At 36.5% G+C, this 18,653-nt stretch overlaps 2 protein-coding genes across 3 annotated transcripts; both read left to right on the plus strand.

Moving 5' to 3' along the window:
* The first annotated feature begins 303 nt into the window (after window positions 1–303).
* On the plus strand, window positions 304–4,438 carry LOC127451744 (low-density lipoprotein receptor-like). 2 transcript variants are annotated; one of them, XM_051716652.1, is made up of 3 exons: window positions 304–462; window positions 1,946–2,068; window positions 3,827–4,438. In XM_051716652.1, exons 1-3 carry the CDS (start codon window positions 405–407, stop codon window positions 3,889–3,891), a joined length of 246 nt encoding a protein of 81 aa, XP_051572612.1. In that variant the 5' UTR covers window positions 304–404; the 3' UTR covers window positions 3,892–4,438. The 2 variants fall into 2 exon arrangements, with proteins under 2 accessions (XP_051572612.1, XP_051572613.1); XM_051716653.1 differs by having other exon boundaries at window positions 1,949–2,068.
* Window positions 4,439–5,164: 726 nt separating this feature from the next.
* On the plus strand, window positions 5,165–8,421 carry LOC127451743 (low-density lipoprotein receptor-like). Its single transcript, XM_051716651.1, has 6 exons — window positions 5,165–5,407; window positions 6,821–6,891; window positions 7,028–7,150; window positions 7,238–7,358; window positions 7,465–7,584; window positions 8,275–8,421. The coding sequence occupies exons 3-6, from the start codon at window positions 7,130–7,132 to the stop codon at window positions 8,286–8,288; spliced, it is 276 nt and encodes a 91-aa protein (XP_051572611.1). The 5' UTR covers window positions 5,165–5,407; window positions 6,821–6,891; window positions 7,028–7,129; the 3' UTR covers window positions 8,289–8,421.
* The last annotated feature ends 10,232 nt before the right edge of the window (window positions 8,422–18,653 follow it).

An 18,653-nucleotide genomic window follows, 5' to 3' on the forward strand; every position in this document is an offset into this window, starting at 1 on the left:
TAAGGTTCATCTGTGACGTACTGGCTTTGGTTTATCAGCTCAATCGTTAAATTATAATTAGTGTTATATTTATCTTAAATGAGAGTACAGTGAGCAGGTAAGCGTTTTAAAGATGAGTGATTTTTCCCTGCTTTCTCCTATCTGGAAATTTGCAGAATGCTTATGGAATTCTTAAAGTGGGAGGGGTGGTGCCTTTGACCACACCCCAAAATCCCACCTTCATATGAGTAAATCACCCACCCACACAACACCAACAACAGTTTTTACACTTTCTGAAGTACATAGTTACCCAATGTCAGATAAACAAGACTCCTGCTTTATCGAAGCTATTTCTTCAATCCTTTGATCCACTATACACGACACAACAGAAACAAGGGTGATTTTTTTGAAGGCACTGTAAAACTATGGAGATTTCATTGATGTTACTACTTGCAATTTCTTTGTTTTGTCCTGTTCAAACAGGTAAGCAACATTTTGTGTAATACAAGTTCATTAATGACATTGACATTACTTCTCTTTAATACATTTCTTCATCTAATCCATTTATACATTTTTATCTATATGCGGTATAAATTGTTTTCAGTATCCTGCAAGTGTTAAAGACTTTTGCAACAACTGCACTTGACGTAGCAACTGATTTGAGTTGATTGTCTCAGTCTGCAATTCCTTTTACAGAAGCTGGAAGGGAAAAGTATAAGAACTAATTATAAAAATGATGTTAATATTTTTTGTGGAAAAACAAATGGACATCTAATTTATCATGTGTTTAATTCAATGTTTACCACTGGGGAAAAAAAAAAAAAAAAACTTTAAAGAGTTAAAATAGGATAATTATTTTAGACCCATCTTGTCCTTTGGGCCCTTAAGCCCCACCCATTTTTACATCCTCCCTGTTTCATGCTTGCCAGATGGGCTGGTTTGAGTATTTCTGTAACTGCTGATCTCCTGGGATTTCCACACACAACAGTCTCTAGAATTTACTCTGAATGGTGCCAAAAACAAAAAATCATCCAGTGAGCAGCAGTTCTGTGGACGGAAATGTCTTGTTGATGAGAGAGGTCAACAGAGAATGGCCAGACTGGTTCGAACTGACAAAGTCTACTGTAACTCAGATAACCACTCTGTACAATTGTGGTGAGAAGAATATCATCTCAGAATAGCATTCTGAGATGCGGGTTGGCAGTGTTTTGGCGGCACAAGGGGGACCTACACAATATTAGGCAGATGGTTTTAATGTTGTGGCATATATATATACATAGAGAGAGAGAGAGAGAATTTTTTTTTATTTATTTATTTTTTTTTATGAGTGCATGGTCAAGTGCTCATGGATAAGATGTGTCTTTAGCTGTTTTTTTTAAGACAGAGAGTGAGTCTGCTTCACGGATGGAGTTGGAAAGGTCATTCCACCAATGAGCTACAGTGAAACATAAAGTCCAGGAAAGTGTTTTGGTGCCTCTGCGTTGGTACAACAAGGCGCTGCTCATTAGCCGACCGCAGGCTTCTGGTGGGAACGTAGCTCTGCAGAAATGATTTTAGGTATGCTGGAACAGACCCAGTGACTGTTCTGTATGCAAGCATCAGAGCCTTGAATTTGATACGTGCATCAACCAGCAGCCAGTGAAGAGAGACAAGGAGTGGTGTAACATGTGCTCTCTTTGGTTCATTGAAGACCAGACGTGCTGCTGCATTCTGGATCATTTGCAGGGGCCTAATTGTGCATGCAGGAAGGCCTGCAATGAGAGTGTTACAGTAGTCCAGTCTAGTTATGACAAGTGACTGAACAAGAAGTTGTGTGGCACGTTCAGAGAGGAAGGGTCTTATTTTCCTGATATTAGGGTTTAAATCTACATGATCGTGCTGTACACTAGAGCTTCAGATCATAGGCTATATTTGAAATGCTTATTGATTGTATTTTGTATTATAATTATATTTTATACTTCCTCAGCAGTCAAGACCTGCAAACCCTATCAATTCAGCTGTGGTGGTCAATACAACGAGTGTTTGCCTAAGATGTGGCGGTGTGATGGTGAAAAGGACTGTCTGAATGGTGCAGATGAGAAAGGCTGTGGTGAGTGATGTCACTTTAAATATCTCACTATTTAGCATTCCCATCATGTTATGATCATACTATCAAAACTACATTGAGATTGCTCAGTTGTTCCGCTATGACAGTTGTTGACCTGAGAGAAAACTGGCCTGAAAGATGAGATGCCAGTTTAGAGTGCCTACACAGTAAATTTACTGTATATACAGTATGTAAATGTATATGACAGAATGTTCTTGCATTTAGAAAAAGAAATAAAACCTATCGTTCACTACAGAACCCGTATTCTTCTTAAATATTTACGTCTCCTCCCAACTCGGGAAACGCTGGTATCAAAATTAACTCTGATTTTCAGGGGCCGTTCATGTGCAATGCCCAAGTAGGAAACTCGTAATTCTGATAATTCCGATTGCACGTGAAGGCAGCAAAAGATCCGACAGATTTCACAAGATCTGTTTTGAGGGTGTGGAAAGAGGCGGGTCAATTTGAAATCTAGCAAGTTCAGAGGTTGAGCTAGAAAAAATCTTTATCCGTCACTTTGATGGACTGTGTTGTAAAATTTCCATCATGGTCTATTTTTATCCTTCATACTTGTTTTCATTTCATAAATATTGAGGTTACTTTCAGGGGCATAGCATCCAAAATGACATATAGGAATAAAGTTCATGACAGTGGATATACAATATAATTTTTACTCGAACATAAGTCAAGTTTTTAGGCTTGAAAATTCTACCTGTCAATCAACCACTAAGCTAAAACAATATTTTTAAACTTTGCTGGTGTAAAAGCATGTAGACTCATGCACAAGACTTCACAGAACGTCAGTGTGCCTGATTTTAACACAAAGTGACACAGATGAGAAGCAAGCATATCAGCTCAGTTAAAAAAGTTACTCCACTAAAATAACATAAGATAACAGAGAATTCTGCTCTAAATGTCTTGTTTGCGCTAAGGTTAAATGCAAGTATAATTGGCAGAAACAGTGAGCCAATTTTATGCCCTTTCTCTTTGTTTGTATACTTTTTTGCGCTTTATTATCATGCAGTAACATACTGACATACTGTAATGATTGCTGTATGCAGTCATGAAATCAGAGACCCTTCCCTCGAAATCCAAGCAGATGTGGTCAAGAAAGAGGCATTTTACGATCAGGTGTAAATTATGTCGGTAAATGGAAATGGCATCCATCTGCACTTTTTTTATTTTTTACTTGTGATCAATATTCTTGGTGATCAGTATTTTTATTGAGTTTGAAAAAGAGCATATAGATCACAAATCATATGAACTACGTATATACAGAAAGATGTCCTTGAGCTGCCCAAGTTACAGATAATAATAATATAAATAATAAAAGAATACAAATAAAATAAAAATACCCGTCTGCACTTTTTTGTTATAGTTTTTCTATGTAAATATGTACTAGACAGACGTCTTTGACCATTGTGACACATCTCACTGTTTTTTAGCATCTCGCCCTAGGAGCGCCGCATTTCGACGCAAGATTCGCGTTAAGTTAAATTAACTTTAGCTTTAAAAATTCATCTCGAGACACATTATATTTGTTGTGCTGCATCAAGATTTTCTTTAACGCAAAAATGCGCTGTGATGAAAGCATTCTTTTGTGTTCACATACTTGCGCAAAGTTTGTTTCTAGCTTTACACCTCATAAAATGTTATCTTTGTTGTGCTGTCAGAGTAAACTAGCATAATTTCTGCTTTTCACACTGCTCAAAGTTTGGTTTACTTATAAGAGAAGTATCACTGTGTGTCTCTGTCTGACAGGTTTCATGACTTGTGATCCTCAGCAACTTCAGTGTGGCAATGGGAAATGTATTCCGGAGAGCTGAATGTGTGATAAAACTGATGACTGTGGTGACGGCACTGATGAACTTCCTACTTTCTGCTGTTAGTATACTTATAAGACAAGTCAATAATTCAGAAGAGGAAGTATGTTAGTGTAACCTTTATGGTACAACCAATGAACGAACTACCCCAAAAATTGCTATAGGGCGCAACAGTTACAGACATAAAATTCCCATTCATTTTTATTCAATACATTTTAAAGGTAACATTTAACCTTTAAATACAGACCTACTGTGAGCTCTGAGGTTGTTAATCAATGGTATGTGTTAAGGCCGTCAGTCTGTGTTATTTCAATGTAATTTGTAAGAAATTATGTTTAATACCAGAATTCCTACACTACCCATGAATCATGAAGAGAAACGATCTACAAGTCGAAGAATCGCAGCCAACAAAGCGTGCCAAACGACCAGCCACTCGCATGACGTATCGTGATGACACAGTCGGTCTTACTATACACTCAAACTACAATACTTCAATATTTGTAAATATCGGAATATTTTGCAATAACATTTAAATAAATTGTTTCTATACTTACAATCAACAACTAATCAGTATTATTCGATTCACAGTGCTTCACAGGATAATAGTTAATTCCCTCATGAAAGACGTTATGTACACAGTCTTGTACCTTTGTCTTTTTGTTCAATTTTCAAATACTTGTTTGCTTAAAATCAAAGTTTGTAATGTTGTGATTCACCTTGGTGATGGTTGATTTGGTTCATGACTTAGAACATTTAAATGAAGGAATTTATGAAAATCCTTATGGAAAAAATGGATGGGAAAAACACTTCTGGAAACAAGACTGCTGAAAAAGTGGGTGGGCACTGTTGCACTCTATTGCAAGTTTGTGATGCACAATGTGGTGAAAGAAAAGAATATGGTGTGGTGTAGCAGTTGAAGATCTGGACTGGTAACTAAAAGGTTGAAGGTTCAAATTTCTTAAGAAATGACCCATGAGCTACTTACACTGTGCCCTTGCAAGACAGGAAGAGTTGACCTAAAAATAAAAATTCTGTTATTTATTCACCTTCATGTCGTTATAATATATATATATATATATATATATATATATATATATATATATATATATATATATATATATATTTTTTTTTTTTTTTTTTTTTGTGGAATACAAATGGTCAAATTGCACACTTCTTTTTTCCATACAACAATAGTTTATAGTGACAACCTCTGTCAAGCTTCAAAAAAGACATATAAGCTCCATTAAAGTAGTCAGGCAACTCACGTGCTATTCATTTGAATATAACTGATTAAAAAAAAAATTATAAGTAATCTTGTGGCCCAATAGGAAAGTCCCCTGGTTGAGAACCAATGCATTGTTTTATACCGCAACATTTACTTACATCTGTAATTTTCAGTTCCCCATTGCAAAAGGACCACAAATGTTTAAGTGCAACAGTGGTGAATGTATCAGCATGGAAAAGGTTTGTGACAAGCATCATGACTGTAGGGATTTGTCTGACGAGCCAGAAGAGTGTGGTAAGTAGACAACATTCAAGGATGCAATTTGCCATTATACACTATATTGCCAAAAGTATTCGCTCACCCATCCAAATAATTGAATTCAGGTGTTCCAATCACTTCCATGGCCACAGGTGAATAAAATGAAGCACCTAGGCATGCAGACTGCTTCTACAAACATTTGTGAAAGAATGGGCCGCTCTCAGGAGCTCAGTGAATTCCAGCGTGTTACTGTGATAGGATGCCACCTGTGCAACAAGTCCAGTCGTGAAATTTCCTCGCTACTAAATATTCCACAGTCAACTGTCAGTGGTATTATAACAAAGTGGAAGAGATTGGGAATGACAGCAACTCAGCCACGAAGTGGTAGGCCACGTAAAATGACAGAGCGGGGTCAGCGGATGCTGAGGCGCATAGTGCGCAGAGGTCGCCAACTTTCTGCAGAGTCAATCGCTACAGACCTCCAAAGTTCATGTGGCCTTCAGATTAGCTCAAGAACAGTGCGTAGAGAGCTTCATAGAATGGGTTTCCATGGCCGAGCAGCTGCATCCAAGCCATACATCACCAAGTGCAATGCAAAGCGTCGGATGCAGTGGTGTAAAGCACGCCGCCACTGGACTCTAGAGCAGTGGAGACGTGTTCTCTAGAGTGACGAATCACGCTTCTCCAACTGGCAATCTGATGGATGAGTCTGGGTTTGGCGGTTGCCAGGAGAACGGTACTTGTCTGACTGCATTGTGCCAACTGTGATGTTTGGTGGAGGGGGGATTATGGTGTGGGGTTGTTTTTCAGGAGCTGGGCTTGGCCCCTTAGTTCCAGTGAAAGGAACTCTGAATGCTTCAGCATACCAAGAGATTTTGGACAATTCCATGCTCCCAACTTTGTGGGAACAGTTTGGGGATGGCCCCTTCCTGTTCCAACATGACTGCGCACCAGTGCACAAAGCAAGGTCCATAAAGACATGGATGAGCGAGTTTGGTGTGGAAGAACTTGACTGGCCTGCACAGAGTCCTGACCTCAACCCGATAGAGCACCTTTGGGATGAATTAGAGCGAAGACTGCGAGCCAGGCCTTCTCGTCCAACGTCAGTGTCTGACCTCACAAATGCGCTTCTGGAAGAATGGTCAAAAATTCCCATAAACACACTCCTAAACCTTGTGGAAAGCCTTCCCAGAAGAGTTGAAGCTGTTATAGCTGCAAAGGGTGGGCCGACGTCATATTAAACCCTATGGATTAAGAATGGGACGTCACTTAAGTTCATATGCGTCTAAAGGCAGATGAGCGAATACTTTTGGCAATATAGTGTACATTAATTTTCTTTCCATGGGTTTTGTTTTGTCCTGTGCTACATTTTATACATTTACAAGTTATTTTCAAATCCACAGGTTTGAACGAGTGTCTTTTCAATGGAGGTTGTTCTCATTTCTGTAGGGACTTGAAGATCGGATATGAATGCAAGTGTCCCATCGGCTTCCGTAAGGTGTACAAGAGACTCTGTGAAGGTAAAGAATATTTTGCAAAGAAAATGTAATTGTTTCCCATGCTGAAATGGATCAAATCACTGGCCAAAGACAGCAAAAATCAAATTAAAGAAGTAGTTCACCCAAAAATTGCTTTTTGCTTCTCCCGTTTGATCAGCCTTACCCATATGCCAACCGGATGAGTTCCAATGTGGTGACGGATCTTGTATCAATGGTAGCCTCCGGTGTGACCATAAGTATGATTGCAGAGATTTAAGTGATGAGCTGGACTGTGTTAATGGTGAAGTATTCATCTTATTTTACACAATTGATCCCAAATATATGCATGATGTGTTATTCTAATAAATTAAATCTCAATTTGTTTTAGCATCCAACTGCGAAAGACCACACGTTTAAGTGCCACAGTGGTGAATGTATCAGCATGGAAAAGGTTTGCGACAAGCAGCATGACTGCAGGGATTTGTCCGACGAGCCATTAAAATGGTGCAGTAAGTACATTTGACATTCAAGAAGGCACTTTTCCTTCATACAAACATAAATCTTCATGGGTTTTGGTGCTGATCATCAGCTATATTGTCATCTTCAAATCCACAGATGTGAACGAGTGTTTAAAAAACAATGGAGGCTGCTCTCATATCTGTAGGGATTTGAAGATCGGTTATGAGTGCGAGTGTCCCAACAACTTTCATTTGGGGGACAAAAGACGCTGTGAAGGTAAGCAAGACAAGTTTTGCTAATTAAATTAAATTGGTTCCCACACTGAAAGGATTAAATCTCAGAATGACAGATATACTGTATTAAAAACAGTTTGAAGTACATTTTTACTAACAAAACCTAACTTTATGATTCTACAAACCGTATTGGTACTACATTCTTACTGTCACTGAAACCACTGTTGCATCACAAGTGCGCTATTATTCCAGTCTGCCAAAAATATAAAAATAGAAATGGAAACAAGCTTGTTTTGTGCACAGCTCCTCGATTGTTAGGGGTCGTTTACACAGGACAATGTTTCAGTGTAAACATGCACTAGTCATACTGTACATCTTTGACCACTGCGACATGTCTCGCTGCTATTTAAGGATCTCGCACCAGAAACGCCATATTTAAGACGCTGTGTAAAGTAGTTTTAAAAGTGAATCTCTAGAATTGTTTTCCTCCCCGCAGAGCGGGGTCTTGCAGTTTTAATAGCAGGAACGTTTCCTGCTCAAACGATGCCTTACTAATGCTGCAGCCCTTATAACAGAACACTGTAACTATAAGAATAATGATGCATTCTTGTGAAAGTTTGGTTTGTTACACAGTTGTATATCCATTGCTGTGATGATCGGACAGTCTTACCATGCACACTTGCATTCGCTCTACACTTGCATCAACTGAGTCTTTCTCTGGTCTTATTCACAGAGGTGTCCAACTAGCTGGTGTTGGTTCTCATGCAGATACATCAGCAGACCAACTACACATGGAGATGTCCAGTCCTCAAAGACCTTGCAGTACTCTAGATGAGCTGAATTTTGAAAAAGAAAATGTATACAAAGTGATTAAATGAGACAATTACAATATAAATATGTGTCAGGTTCTTTTTATATCAAGATCACACTGTGTATCAAACATGCATTATTTATTTATTTGGTAAGTAGCTGAGTAATAAGCAGGATAATGTAGTCAGCAGGTCATTATCGCAAATTAAACGGGTGTAAAAAGAACTCTGGAATTATACTTTTCCCAGCTTAATATGCAGAGACAAATATAAGTAAGCCATTCATAGGTCAGTTTTCTCAAAAACTCTTTAACATTGTGTCTCTGTTTGTTTTGAGCAACCTGTCCAGCCCGACACAACAACTTTGAATCAACCAATGGGGTGAGTTGGAGCAAATATATAGGGAGCCCCTTTCCTAACCCTAACCATGTGTGGAAGTGACACTCCCTTTTGGAGTTGGTGCAATCCCCTTCTGGAGTAACTCCGCCCCCATTCTGGAGTAACACCGCCCTCTTTAGGAGATTCCGCCCCATTTGGAGATCTCGGGCTTGCAGCTATAGCTACTTGGGAATTCAGACTGTTCCGATAGCTGTTTAAAAAAAAATAAAAAAAAATATTTTTGCAATACTGTTTGGTGGACTAAATGGCCAAAAACATACTTAAGTGGAAGTGAAGGGTATTAATATTAAATTGTACAAGTATTAAAAAAAAAAGTAACTTTTTCCTTAGCTAGAATGACATCGAGAGAGATGTGTGAGAGAGGTTGTTGCTGCCAATTACTTTGTCTGTTAAATGGATTTCATTGATCAAATTAATAACTTAAAAATGAAAAAGAGCGCAATTCGATTAGTCAGTCCAATATGACAAAAGAAATGATCTGTAAAAATGTAACATTTAACTAAAATTGTAAGGAGTAAAAAGTACTATTTTTCTTAGAAATGTATAAGTACAAGTATTCGGTTTAAACTGCACTCGAGTAAAGAGCAAATACCTCTAAATAACATTTAAAGGTGCACTCAGTATGTTTTGTCTTTGTGTCATCTTCAATTTACACTGACACCTAGTGGCTTGGATGCTGCATCATTTAAAATCAGTAGTTTTCCATTTTAGGTGCCATTGTAGAAATTTAGTATTCACAGTCAGCCATGATTACTTTAATTAGTGTGTGAAAGTGTCAAATAACAGGACGGTTACTGAGATTAAGCGTGTAGTATTCGGCTGGTCATGTGATTATAACATGGCAGCCCCCATGTGCAGACCCTCTCCATGTAGAATAAAACAGCTTTTATGAGGTTACTGATATGACTGGAGTCTTTATTTTAACATTAGTGGTCATGATTTCCCATATAAATTGCAAAGATACAATTCATGTCTTTAGGAGGTAAACTTCTTTAATGAGGAAAAAATAACTGAGTGCACCTTTAAGTATAGTAGCCTAATGAAGTATAATTCCTCAAGTACTTTACACCCCTGAAAATAAACCCCTTCAGGATGATGCAAGACTTTGTCTTTGTGGCTCACCCTGGTTCTGATAGGATAGTACAAGATAATACGTTCAAATGTAGCTTTGCACACACACAGTGCTTGGCCCCTAAATATATGGCTATTTTTTGTTTTTGTTTTTGATAAATTTAAATAAAATCTCAGGTGAAATTTTACATTTAATTACATTTAAATGGGTAATACAATTTTCCTACTTCCGAGCAAAACTTGCCTCAGCTCTAGTTGGATCATTCCTGTCATCAGTTGGTTGTTCGTAGATTCCTATTGAGAGGAAATATTTGAATACAACGATTAAATGCAACAATATCAACTTAATTATGTAATTAGCTATCTTGTAGTTACCGTCAGTTTATAAAAATATGTTTAGTGGATAGATTGCTCGTATTTATGTCAACGGACTCGTTCTCAATCTAGCAGATGAAAGTAATGATGAGTTATATATGACTGAAGGTGGGAGTTATGTGGGTTACAAAAAGAGGAGCAAATCTTCCGCTAACACGCATATTTAACCCTTGTGCGACTTTAGGGACATTTTTGTTCTTTCGATCATTATGCCAACGGCATACATTTTGCCAGAGGTGTGTATTTTTGGGGGAATTTTGACTTTTCAACCTGAGTTCCTATAATACACTGTGTACACAAAATAGTTACACTCAGGACCTTAAGGACAAAAATGTACCAGCTGAAGCCCATTAAAGCTGCAATATTTGATCCCAGTGCCATTAAAGCATAAAATCATGAATTCAATGATAATATGTTTTCAAAATTTGGCTTCAAAATTTAAATTTTTAATATTTTCAACCATATGGCACCATTTTTCTCATGTTTAGCCTATGGAACAAATACAAGCTTTTTTCCTATTTTCTGTTTGCTGTATTATAGAGCACTGCAGGCCAACTGAATAAATGATGCAGCTAAAATTGTGTGGGTATGTTGGTATGGATGTCAGAGTGTGTTTTGTATGCGTGTATTGAGAAATTTTTGTGTATGTGTGTGTGTAAAAAAACAACAGTGGCATTATATAAACAAACTGGCATTTAAAGGGTTAAAATCCTGAAAATTAATTTGGTAGTTATGATCAGGACTGATGTTGGTTAAAAAAATTATCTCATTTAAAGTGGAAAATAATATTAACACAATATTATTATGGCAGTTTTTTGACGTTGACATTTTTGTCCTCTAAGGACCTCTGAGTAACTTTTTTTTATTGACGCACAAGGGTTAATACACATTTATGTATCAAGCATTTGATGTTATTGTTTTATTTTTAGCATAAAAGGGAGCAGGAGGAAAGAAACTGGAAAATGCATGCAGTTAATACAGCTCCCATGTCCATCCATATACATCCTCATCCAAGAATACATAAAATATGAGTTCAGAAGTAGGCTAGTAAATGTTTTATCAAAAATGTCGGAAATATATTTTAAATGTATTCTGAAAGGGTATATAGTCACATGCTTGAAGGCACTAATAACCAAGTCTTCAAAATGATAGAATAAATTACACAGCACTACACAGTATTAAGCAATCAACGTTCCAGTATTATGGCACACTATAGACACAGATTGTGCTGAATATAACATTAACCTCTCACACTTGTGGAATTAAAATACTAAAACACACTGTATGTCACATGATGTATGTGTTTTGCAGATGACATGGTCTCCTTTTTGAACACAAGGTGGTGCTGTCACTCCAAAATAAAATAGTCTGATTGAATTGAAGAGGTACTGGGGATCTTCAAGTTGACAGAGCACTAGGGTCTCTGTATTAGAATAGCCAAGTATTAATAATAATTTGACAGTTCTTTCCATTCATTTGCTGTGGACTCTGTATAACTGTATCCCTCTAGGGAATGTGTCCCACTAGTTGTGTTTCAATGTATCGGTCTAATATATTAATCTACTAAAGGTTAAATCTATAAATTATCTAACACAGGTATAGCATATACAGTGCCTACTATACACTATTCACACCCCTTTACCACCTACACTGGTGGCCAAAAGTTTGGAATAATGTACAGATTTTGCTGTTTCGGAAGGAAATTGGTTATTTAATTCACCAAAGTGGCATTCAACTGATCACAAAGTATAGTCAGGACATTACTGATGTAAAAAACAGCACCATCACTATTTGAAAAAAGTAATTTTTTATCAATTCTAGACAGACCCCATTTCCAGCAGCCATCACTCCAACACCTTATCCTTGAGTAATCATGCTAAATTGATCATTTGGTACTAGAATATCACTTGCCATTATATCAAACACAGTTGAAAGCTATTTGGTTCGTTAAATGAAGCTTAACATTGTCTTTGTGTTTGTTTTTGAGTTGCCACAGTATGCAATAGACTGGCATGTCTTAAGGTCAATATTAGGTCAAAAATGGCAAAAAAGAAACAGCTTTCTCTAGAAACTCGTCAGTCAGTCATTGTTTTGAGGAATGAAGGCTATACAATGCTTGAAATTGCCAAAAAACTGAAGATTTCATACAAAGGTGTACACTACAGTCTACAAAGACAAACTGGCTCTTGGGTGGCTGGAGACTCCAATCAGACTTCTGAAATCTTGATCTCTCACGATCAATATACATCAGTAATGCACTTTATTAATCTCATTATCTCACACTGGACAGTCATAAATTATATTCTCTCTTAACAACACACTGGCAACTGACTATCAACTGACAGCCTGAATGTCAATACAGTACAATACAACCTACTGTATATTTTATATATACTATATATACTTTTTTTTATTGAATAATGTGTATTCTATATTGTGTGTATTGTATATTGTACAATATTCTATATTGTGTGTATTGTATACTGCATATTGTATATTATTATTTGTATATTGTGTTTTGTGTAATTATGTGTATATTAGATATGAAAATTGTGATGTGTAAATCTGTTTATTGTAAATTGGTATGTGTCTCATCTATGTCTCATCACTCACGACTGCTATGTTGCTCGGAACTGCACCCAAGACTTTCACACACTATTGCACTTGTGTATATAGTTGTATGACATTAAAAGTGAAGTGAAGTCTAACAAGGACAGAAAGAGATGTGGAAGACCAGATGTACAACTAAACAAGAGGATAAGTACATCAGAGTCTCTAGTTTGAGAAAAAGACGCCTCACATGTCCTCAGCTGACAGCTTCATTGAATTCTACCCGCTCAACACCAGTTTCATGTACAACAGTAAAGAGAAGACTCAGGGGTGCAGGCCTTATGGGAAGAATTGCAAAGAAAAAGCCACTTTTGAAACAGAAATACAAAAAGAAAAGGTTAGAGTGGGCAAAGAAACACAGACATTGGACAACAGATAATTGGAAGAGAGTGTTATGGATCTTAACCCCATTGAGCTTTTGTGGGATCAGCTAGACTGTAAGGTGCGTGAGATGTGCCCGACAAGACAGCCACATCTATGGCAAGTGCTACAGGAAGTGTGGGGTGAAATGTCACCTGAGTATCTGGACAAACTGACAGCTAGAATGACAAGGATCTACAAAGCTGTCATTGCTGCACGTGGAGGTTTTTTTTTGATGAGAACTCTTTGAAGTAGTTTAAGAAGTTCTGAATTTTTTTTTCAAATTGTGATAATAATTTTTCACATTATTAATGTCCTGACTGTACATTGTGAACAGTTGAATGTCACTTTGGTGAATAAAAGTACCAATTTATTTCCACAAGAGCAAAATCTGTACATTATTCCAAACTTTTGGCCGCCATTGTAAGTATTTTTGTTTTGACACCGAAATCTCTCCTGAAGTGATGAACTGTCTTTGTTGAGTCACATAATTACTTAAAGGAATATTTTACCCAAAAATTATCTCATCATTTACTCAACCTCATGCCATCCCAGATGTGTATGACTTTCTTTCTTCTGCAGAACACAAGCAAAGATTTTTAGAAGAATATTTCAGCTCTGTAGGTCCATACAATGCAAGTGAATTGTGGCAAGAACATTGAAGCTCCAAAAAAAGCACAAAAAGTCAGCATAAAAGTAATCCATACGACTCCAGTGGTTAAACCCATATCTTCAGAAACGATTTAATCGGTTTTGGGTGAGAACAGATCAAAATATATCTCCTTTTTCACTATAAATTTTGACACGTGCAGTCTCCTTGGCGATCATGATTTCAAGCGCTCTGCATCAAGCAATAGGAAGTGTAATTGAGCTTGAAATCATGATCGTGCCAAGAGAATGCAATGGTGTACAGTGTAAAAGGAGTTATATTTTGTCTGTTCTCACCCAATGCCGATTGGATTGCTTCAGAAGACATAAATTTAGCCATTGGGGTCGTATAGATTATTTTATGCTGCCTTTATAGCTTTTTGGAGCTTCAAATTTCTGGCCAAAATTCACTTGCATTGTATGGACTTACAGAGCTGACATATTCCTCTAAATATCTTCAATCTTAAAAAAAAAAAAAATCATAGACATTTGGGATGGTATGAGGGTGAGTAAATAATGAGAGAATTGTAATTTTTGTGTGAACTATCCCTTTAATTGTGTTCCAGATGATTTTCAGATACTGTTTACATGAACTTTTGTATGAGAACATCTCCAATGAAACACTTCGGAGACCAAGAAACATTCCACACAAATCCAAAATAAGTTTCTTGAAAAATACCAGTCAGGACAAGACCATAAGAAAATATCCAGGGCAGTGAATATGCCTTGGAGCATAGAGAAGACCAACATTTTCAGGATGAGAAATTTTGAAAAAACAACTGTAAATCTACCCAAGATTGGCTGCCCTCCAAAATTAAGTAGCCAGGCAAGAATAGCTAGTAGGGGAAACAGTTGAGAGGCCTTGAGGGAGTTGTGGATTGTGTATATAAAATATACTATCTATCTGTCTGTCTGTCTGTCTATCTATCTATACTTCATAAATGGGTTGTATAGATAGGACATTTAAAAATAATAATATGTGCTTTGTTTTGAGGAATTGGTACAAATCTCAAATACCTCTTTGTTTCATGCTGAAACACAATAGAATGTGTTTAAGTCAAAGGAGTAAATGCCTTTTCTTTGCACTGTACATGCGACTAATATGCTTCAGCTGGGGTCTGAGTTGATGTTTACTCATGCAAACTAAATAGCCTGACTTTCTCAAAGGCCATCTGCTACTCTTAGTGCAAGGTGTGATTATAAATGAAGGTGTGGCAAATTAGTCTTTTTATCAATTGCACACTTTCCCTGCAGGTCACAATGTCCAGGTCACATTACATCCTCAAAATCAAAAGGGGGAAGTACCTTTAAGTTAATTTACATTGTGACAATTTCATGGCAATTATAACGTTCTCATTGTTCTTATTAGCGTCATGCATTCAGCTGTTTACAGAGTTTTATTACTGTAATACAGTATTTTTTTTTTTTTACAGTTAAACATTACTTTGGTGGGTATTCAGTGTGCACATATGTACTGTATCCAATCAGGTGGAGGTGGGGCCTGCACACTCTGTTACTAGGCCACTCAGAGAATACAGAGACCTTATTGTTAAACTCCCACCCCATTTCTACGATGGGATATCACAATCACACGTCAGGCAAGAGATTTTGAGTTTGCTTATAAAGAGTTTACAACTGGGTTCTGCTCTGTATGTTTTGTCAGATAACGTAAAAATGTGCTTCATGTGGTAACATCTAAAGTAAAGATACTGTATTATTTAATATGACTGAACCAACCTGACTAAAATAGGTCACACAAACAAAAGTCTTTTGAATGTTCAGATCAGACAGGGGCACTATATCAAATAAGTTTAAGTCCCAGGATACATAAGTCAAGCATATGGGGTATAATTTGAAAACTTAGAACCTGAACTTTTCATAGAATACCATCAATTTTCCATTTATGTTACATAAAATAACAAAACATGGGCTGAAAACATATGTGTCACAAATCAGCGCCACCTAGAGGTAATGTGGAAGAAATATTAATGTGAATATAAAAGTCTTTCACATAGCATTTAAATGGAAAAGACATATATCAAATTAAATTAAAGTTTATTTTGTTGTGCTAATACTACAGTTCGAAAGACTTTCGAAAGAATCACAAAGTGAAATATGATTTGTGTAAGATGCCGATCAATGCAGCTGTAAACCCCAAGTAGCCAAAAACTTTATATCTGCTTTTACCTTAGGCAGTTTTCTACAAAATTAGCTTTTTTTTTTTTTTTTTAACTGTCTGTAAGCTTGCTTGGGTAAATAATCAAATGTTATATCTAAAATGTCCAGAACAATATATGCAGTCCAGCAGGAAAAGTGTGCTAAACAAATCATTGGAAAATGTGTTATTGACTATTGGTGATCAAATGTTTTATATCATCACAAAGAGGAGAATCTCAGATTTCTAATGACATCTAGATTGAGCTTGTAGTCCACTCAGAGGCCAATATATTCAATGAGTTATTGGGGATGGTGCATTAACTGAAGATTAGACTGAATGTTTATGGGCGAGCACATCTGTAAAATGCATTAAAACACCACCTACACTTCAGATTGGCATTTTGTGATGGAAGGTGATAGAGGAAAAATTATTTTGCTGCCATCTAGTAGAATTACATGCTTACAAAGTTGGGACCAATTGTTTGCAATTACTCCACAGTATTTGTGAATGTTGAGCTTTTAATTTTGAGTGTGAAAAATTTCCCCAGAGTTTAAGGGGTTAACAGGTAAGAAATGCATGTTTTTTGCTTTTTTACAGTGTGACAGAATATTCCGTTTAGAATGTATTCGATTGTTTTTTATTAGTCCTTTTTTGTATAGCAAGTCATTTTACAACGCTTTTCACAACACATATCATTTCAAAACAGCAATACAATTAAAACCCTCAAACAAGTGTGAAAAAACATTGCTACCACTTTCTGTTTGCAGAGTTAAATTTTGCTTCTGACTCTGGGGTATAGCTGACACTAATCTTTGTCAATCATTCATTTCCATTGTTTTTTCCTCATGTTGTTTTTTTAAGGTTTTGGGACCTACTGGCAACATAAAACATGAGAGCAACCCATTTTACATGTTTAAGTAGAAAACAACTTTTGTTTTTCAAAAAACGTATATGAACTGTAATGTCTGTTTCTCTGTTTTGACAAGTCGGGAGACTTCTGATATGACTGGTGGGTTGGCAGGGTGGTGGATCCAGTTTCAGATGGGGTGAGACACTGTTTTTTAAGTGAACAAGAAAACAGATAAGCACACTCACTTCACCTCACCTGCCCTCCACACAAACATTGGACTTTTTCATTTGCTATTTCATAGAAATTTCTAAGCCATGCTGTTGTGAAAGGGCTGTTTAGCTCATTAGAAATGGCCTTTCAATATTTCCTCTGGCTTTTTTTTTTCTCTCCATAAAACTCTACAAATATATCTACTTTAGCCAAAAAAAGAGAGTAATGTTTACAGTATGCTTTCAGAATCTGGTTGTTTATGGATCCTAAACACAGTATCATTCTTACCGGTTAACCGCCAGCTGGATCAATGCATCACAGTCATCCAAATGTAAACTAAAACCACCTCATATAAGTATGGACTTTGTCGCATCAGCTTTTTTGCCTACTCTCATTCACAAAGTGAAGTTATTTGGTGGTAAAATTTCTTTGAGCCACAACAGGTTCATTTTTAGACCAGATGCAACTGTGAAGGTTTCTGCTCTGTTTGTAGTTTATTGATCCAAAGGATCACTGTGTGACTCCCATGGAAGACAAACACAGAATTTAGCAGAACTGGTTCAAGGGGCCCACATAAATTTGCAAATATTTTTTTCCTCTTATTTCAAAGTCTGTTTATAACATCTGACCTAATTTCAGTAACTTAAGTTAAAATTTTGACTTTTTTTCTTTTCCTTTTTTTCTTTTCCTTTTTTCTTTCTTTTTGTGCTTAGCAGGCCCAAACATGCTGTAATATGCTGTGGTCTGTTGTAGTGGATATCTTGACCTCAATTCCAATCGAAAAATTTAGCTACAATATCATGATAATCTCACAAATATATTCTAGATAGCACACCAAACATTAGCATTGTGATATTCTGGTAAACGTCCCAGCCGTAGTTTAAGAAGTCTCTGTGTTATGCGCAGTGATGTTAGAGCCACTAGTTTAACACTGAGTCCTGTTTTAGTGCAATAATTAATTTCTTAAATAAGCTTGAGCACTTTTATATGCACCGAAAAGAACAATTTGTTTGCTCAACAACCATTACGTATAAAATAAATAGCTTCTACTCAGAAATGTATATATTGGACATTTTTAGTTTTACTAAATTTGCATTAATGTGTACAACATAAAATATCAATTAAAAGGTGAACTTAGTGTGATACACAAAGTAAAAGAAAAATAAGAGAGTTCCTTGAACTTCTTTGGTTACAAAATTTTAAGTACTACTAACTCAAACAATCAAGTGCAGTACTGAGGTTGTGGGGAATACCCATAAGCCCTTGTGGTTGAATAATTTTAGCACGTTTGTTTGGTCAAAAGGAACTTATCGGGGCATTGAATTATTTGTTATTAAGAATTGACAAAGATTTTGGTAGCACTTTATTTTATAGTACTGTTCTACATTATGTACTACATAATTACAACAACTATAGTAATTACTACTAACCCTAAACCTAACCCTAACCTTAACCCATAATAAGTACATGTAGTTACGCTGTAAGTATATGGAAAGTACACGTACTGTAAAATAAAGTGCAACCAAGATTTTAGCTCTTTTTAGTATTATTGATGTTGTTTTACTGTAATTAGTTGTTTCGTGTAAAGTCAACATTAGGGTGATTAATGTTTAATCCTGTTC

This window comes from Myxocyprinus asiaticus, chromosome 14 (genome assembly GCF_019703515.2).
Source record: "Myxocyprinus asiaticus isolate MX2 ecotype Aquarium Trade chromosome 14, UBuf_Myxa_2, whole genome shotgun sequence".
NCBI classification, from domain to species: domain Eukaryota; kingdom Metazoa; phylum Chordata; class Actinopteri; order Cypriniformes; family Catostomidae; genus Myxocyprinus; species Myxocyprinus asiaticus.